Source organism: Lygodium microphyllum, chromosome 19 (assembly GCF_053477565.2).
Source record: "Lygodium microphyllum isolate KBCC chromosome 19, Lygodium_microphyllum_v1.1.10, whole genome shotgun sequence".
Lineage (NCBI taxonomy): Eukaryota > Viridiplantae > Streptophyta > Polypodiopsida > Schizaeales > Lygodiaceae > Lygodium > Lygodium microphyllum.
In genome coordinates, this window is record NC_141153.1 from 80,744,988 (window position 1) to 80,751,297 (window position 6,310).

Here is a 6,310-nt window from a genome sequence, read left to right on the forward strand (position 1 = left end):
TTCGCATGTGAGTGATTTATGTAGGAAGTACGTATATTACGTGTCTATGATTATGAGGTACTCACGGGCTGCCACTTCGAGTGGTGGTTTGGAGGAGGTTCCAAGTGATGCTGTCGGGGTCGACTGAGACGGCTTGCAGAGTCTTGGCGGTGACCAGGGTGCTGCTGTTCCTGCAGCCCTGAGCGTCTTGATGGGCGGTATTGTTAAGGGTAATCTGCCAGCTGGGCTGCCCGCCGGCGGCGTCTGGTTGGGCCAGGAAGAAGTGCTGCCCGATCACTTGACTATCGTCAAGAAGCTGACTATGGTTCTGGAGCAGCAGCTGATGGGCGTTGTCGGAGGTTGTAGCGACGGATGCAGATGCGTTATCTTTGTCGTGGTCAATGGAGATTAATGTGGCCCCGGGGCTGAAGAAGAGGTCGGCCGTGGCGTTGAAGAGGGCCCAGTGGGTGCCGCTGAAGGCGTAGTGCTGGTGCCCCACGCCGCCCACCGCCAGGCGCAGCCGCCCGCACGCGGACAGCGTCCTATCATGGCACGTTGGGAGCACCGCTATCGAGGATGGAATCGTTACCGACGTTATGTCTCGACTGCTGGAGGCAGCGACTGATGAGCTCTGGCGCAATTGCTGGGTGCCCAGTAAATGTACACGTGGCGCCGATCGGCTGCTGCAACCTGTACTGCTGATCAGGCCTACGGCAATGATCATGGCAGCTACAATATGCAGGGCGTTCAAGGCCAAATTCATGCTGAGTTGAATGTGTACCGAGATGATATTGATGATCACACACACACAGAACACAAAAGAGTAATGAAAGGCTACTAAGAGCGTCGATGGATCGCGCTTAGAGCTGAGAGAGAAAGAGGTATATCAGAATCCAGTTGGGGTCGTAGAAAGAGCACTCGCTGAATGCGATCGTGGATAGAATATTGCGACGTTTTTCTCTTACGGTGTAAGCGCAGGTCTTATATAGATTACTTCGTGAGCAGCAGCTGACCTCTCAGTGTCGTAACTCGTTAACGAGGCCAGGTCTATTGCTGACCCATTCAACAAAGCCATATTGGTCCAAGAGCAAGCGTTATCGTAAACGATATCACCCATGTTCAACTTTTCAGTATAGTAGGCCTCCTCGGCAGCTCAAAGCCAGGCATGACACACTAGGTCGTTCGGCGTGTGGATTGATTGACCTCGTCAACTTTTACTTCCCCTTTTAAAATTCCCAAAAGGCATCGCTCTTTGCTCGCCGCTCGGTACCACGGCATTTCAGTGCATTTTTATCAGCTGGAGCCTGGCAGTCTTGAACGTTAGAATCTCTAGTGTTCTTACAATAAAGGTGCAGACGTTAGTATTTTATTTATAGATCCGACATAACATAGATTTCGAACAGAAAGATTGCTTGGGAAAAAAGTTTCTCGTTAGCATTGGTTCACCACTCATTGCTAAAATATTCGACGATGAAAGGGGTACCCAAGCTACGAGAGGAGATGTACCATGTCATATTAATAGAAGTCCTTTCCACTTGCCACTTGGTAGTGGAGGGTCACACCCAACATAAGAGTAGAAAATATGCCAATCCCATGAGTATCACCTTGTGTGAAACCCCTCTAAGAATAGAAAATGGATCATTCTTATCCCCATCCCAAAATGTCAAGCTTGCATGCAATCATTATCACTCACTAAAACACAATGCATTAATTGGAATGAAGACTCATAGTCATTTAGATTTGTGGAACATCTAGAAGTCTCAATTGCATGCTCGCACTACATCTTCTATTGGCTTATATTGCATAAAGCTCTATGGACTAATCAAGGGGCCCAAAAGATAGTCTATGGCAATATTGGGGTGTGTCCCAAATGTAGCAAAGATTGTGATACCATAACCCATCTCTTTATCCATTTCCCCTTTTAACAATTATAACTTGAACTTTGTATCAACTCTCTCCACCTCTCCAAGCTGGCTTTGAAATAGATTATTTCTTCAAAAGCCAATCATATGCCCTATAACTTTTGGAATTGTTGTGGATCTAAATATGTTATGGCCCATCACTCTAAGAAAAAATGTAATTAACGTTTTACAAAGGTTGACTCCTACCTGTAAGAGTTGAATGCAAGGATTAAGTTGAAGAAAAGGAAACACTACATCAAAAAAGCTAGAATTCCTCTTTTAGTATCTTACTCAAGATTATTTAGAGACACTAAACTATTTAAGCGCCTTACACTACAACAAAAAGGCCTCTTAGACGCACTTTTAGACGCGATTTTTGAATTGAGAGAAAATCTTACGAACGCGTCTATAAGCTCGTCTATTTGTGCACCTACCATTTCGTGTCTATAGTTGCATGTATGAGGAAATCCACACGCACCAATAGACGCACTTTAGATGCGCATATACACGCATGAATACAAGCGCATACGAAAATTAAAATTATTATTTATTTAATTTCTTTTATGCGTCTACAAGCGCATCTACATGGAAAATTAGACGGGCACATAGACACGTTCATAGACGCGCTTTTACATGCACCAGTAGATGCGAACGCAAAACAAAAAATCTCCTCTTTTTTTTAAAGATCTTTAATTTATTTTTATTAATTTGAACTATATAGCGCATGTATGGGCGCGTGTATTATGCATTTTAGACACGAGTATAGACGCGTGTTTTCTGCAATTTAGACACGCAAATAGACGCAATGCACAGAATTGGAAAAAAAAAATAGAGAGCATTTTCCCCCTCCCATACATCAAATTGTGCATTTTGGGAAAACACAATGGATCTGAAGGCACGAGAATTGAAAATAAAAATCCATGTATTCATTATATATAAAATGCATTTATATGGGGAGTTTAAGTGCTTGCGACCTAAAGCGTGGCTGCAAGCAGTAGGCTCAAAGATGGATAATCGATATACAAGGAAACAAGGCCATAGATGAGGTACGGTGCTCCTCTACGAATCTGAAGAAGAAACATCTTCGCTAGCACCACCATCGCTACTAGCATCACTATCCCCCTCCTCACTATGCTCCACATCGGGGTTCGCCTACACACACAAAAGGTCAAGGCTGCTTACGTACAATTGCAAAGAAAAAGTTATAATTAGCTATACTTTTAATAGGAAAGTAACAAAAACATACCTCCTCTGGTTGTCGAATCCTCATAGCTCGGTGGTATTGCTCCTCAGTGATAAGACCCTCCTCATAGAAGTGAAGCCATGTGGCTGCGCGATTATCACTACAACAGAAACGAGGCATAGATGCGCACGTTAGACGCACAAAGTCGGGCGCGTCTATCAGAGCATCTATAAATGCGTGTAAATAGACGCGAATTTTGTGTCTATATATCCATGCAAGATCGAACATGTCAATTATTTATATAAAATAAAACTTATAGAAATAAATTAATTGATAGTATGTCTCACCTTTGATAAGCAACCTCGTGCGTATTCCCACTCTTCTTGAGATATATTAATTTCCTCCTCTTTTTCCATTCTCTCCATTTCCTCATGTAACCAATCTATGTCAATATGACGTGGGAGCGCATTTAGATGATCTGTAAATGAGACATTACGTCCATATCTAGTGCGAAATTCTTGTCTTTCGCTTTTTCTTCTTGCCCTTGCTTCATTATATAGTGTCACCCATTTGCTCATAACATCACTATTGAGCACACAAAAACTATTTAACTTACGAAGTTCTTCTTTTGTTAGCACTTTACTCATTCCTTTTCCTTGAGATACTATAGAGGTCATCCTCAAGTCTTCATCATCTTTCCATAGTCGTGGTTGAGAGGGATCCACTTCAACAAGATATTCAAAGATATAAACAAGGGATGATTGCACTAACCAACCCTCAGCCATGCTTCCCTCAGGCCGTGCTTTTTGCCTCACAAAATCTTTCAAGGTTTTTATGAAGTGCTCAAGAAAAAACATCCACCTTACATGAACTGCCCCACAAAGTGCAATCTCATCAATCAAATGTACGAGTAAATGTAATTGAGTAGTCAAAATATCGAGGAAAAATTTCCTCCACCAAACAAACCACCTCAACAGATAATACTCGAGCATCTTGCAATGTGTTTGGATCAATTTCCTTCGAGCTCACGTATCTGTCAAGATGTATTTGAGAATTGTTTATTTTTGTGTAGAAATTCAAAGATATATAATGAAAAAATACAATGTATACACACCTCACAAGCTCTCCTATCTTGTAAATGATATCATGTACATCTTTGGAGGCACAATGGGATATGCTAGTAGGAAGTACGAACTGAATGTAAACAATATTCATAGATCAAATGATTAGTTGAGGAAAAAGTCATCATACCCCAAATTTACACATAGTTACTCCACTAATTACTATATTCATGGTTAGAGATACCCTTACTTGAATCATTTTGTGCCAATCGTGGGACTTCAAACCAAATAGTTGCTCCACACCTCTTTTCTTTTTCTTTATGAAGGCTCCCTTGAGACATCTCATACATCCTGTGGATGTTCAAAAGCTATATATTTGTCCCTTCACTATTTTTTCCTCGTTCTTTGACAACATCCAAGGTGCATGGGGTAGCTCAATCTTTCCTCTGGGTCCAATGCGTGGCCAGGCTCGTCTCATGCGACCAATGTTACGTAAATCCTCCCTTACATTAACTGAATCGTGAGCCCCTATCAAGTGATCCCATAATGTAGATACAATATTTTTGAATATAGGAAGAACATATTTGGGATGGTCAATAGGAAGAAATCGATGATGATTGTCGTAGATAAACTTCTTTAAACGTGCCGCCCTAGAGGAAACTAGAGAGGGACTGCAAATAGGACATGCATGATATCCTGACATGGTTAAACCTGAAAAAACAAATGAATTAATAAAATGCAATTGATTCAAGTCTTGAATTTCAAATATAGAGTTATATACATGTACCTGAACACTCTCCGTATCCTGGAAAGTCATGCATGGTCCACAACAACATGGCCTTCAATGTCAAATCTCTAGAGGATGCAGATGCACTTGTATCTTGCACCTCAATACCTTCCCATAACATTTCTAACTCTTCAATCAAAGGCTCTAAGTAAATGTCCATGTTTTTTACCTTGTGCTTTCCAAGAATCAGAAGGGACAACATCACATGTCCCTTTTTAATTGCCATGGATGGAGGAATATTATAGTTCACCAATACCACTGGCCATACACTGTATGATGTGCTTTTGATGCCAAATGGATTTATTCCATCCATATCTAAACCAAATCTCAAATTTCTTGGCTCTTCTTTGAAAACGGGCCACAAATTATCTATATGTTGCCATGCGGATGTGTCTGCAGGGATCCTCCATTTTCCATCACTTGAATGATGACTAGCATGCCATGACATGAGCTTTCCAATAGACTTACACTTGAACATAAGTTTTATACGTGGAACAATCGGAAAATGACGCAAAACCTTACGAGGCACATCCATTGACTTCATCTCCACTTCGTATCTTGATTCGCCACAAACAGGACACTCTCGTGCGAACTCATGAATCCCACAAAATAAGACACAATCATTGACACATGCATGGATCTTGACATAATCGAGGCCTCCCAAAGATGTCAAGTAATGTCTTGCTTGCTCTCTCTTAGTTGGTAATTTGTTTCCTTTTGGAAGCATTTGTGATAATAACCTACATATATTTTTAAAAGTGAGTTAAAAAACCACCAACATATATTTCTGTCTGATTTCAAAATAGAATTAACAATTAATATTATGATTCATATATAAGCCAAACTGAATTGATACCTACTTCAATAACGCATCCAAACTGACATTACTCCATCCATAAATTGTTTGCAAGTTAAGTATCTCGAGGGACGCACGAAGAATGGAGTACATACAACCTTCATACAACGGAGTAGATGATGCTACATATAGTGGATCATCTGGCTTTGTAGAGTGACATTCTCCCTGAACCGGTTGTGAAAATAGATGGTGTACCATGTTGTCCAAAATCTCATCCTCTACGACCTGATGGGGCATTTCATGAGGGCTACTATCATGGTCGTCAGTCTCTACTCTTCTTGAAGACTCTGCCTCCTCGCGTCGACATTTTGCAGCCTCTCGACGCCCAAGAGGGAGCATCTGAGGATGTGGCACCGCATCTTGCTCAACCCACAAAAGGGAGTTTCATGTACGTTAATATATCATTCCCGTAACATAGACATGCAATCTTAGTGGTAAAAAAAACTATGAATACCGGTGATTTTTCTCGGTCCCATTCTCCATACAAGCTGAGGTGTGACATTGCAATTCGACGTGCTCGAAAAATACACCCTCGACAACGAT

The 6,310-nt window shown here is 41.3% G+C and overlaps 1 protein-coding gene across 1 annotated transcript in view; it reads right to left on the reverse strand.

Annotated features, from left to right (window-relative positions):
- The window catches only part of LOC148020086 (uncharacterized), a 2,116-nt gene extending 1,199 nt beyond the window's left edge, over window positions 1-917 (reverse strand). Inside the window, exon 1 of the mRNA XM_087700897.1 lies at window positions 66-917. Within this exon, the coding sequence (XP_087557023.1) occupies window positions 66-742 (677 nt within the window). The 5' untranslated portion in view covers window positions 743-917. The remainder of the gene's footprint in view (window positions 1-65) is intronic.
- Window positions 918-6,310: the final 5,393 nt, after the last annotated feature.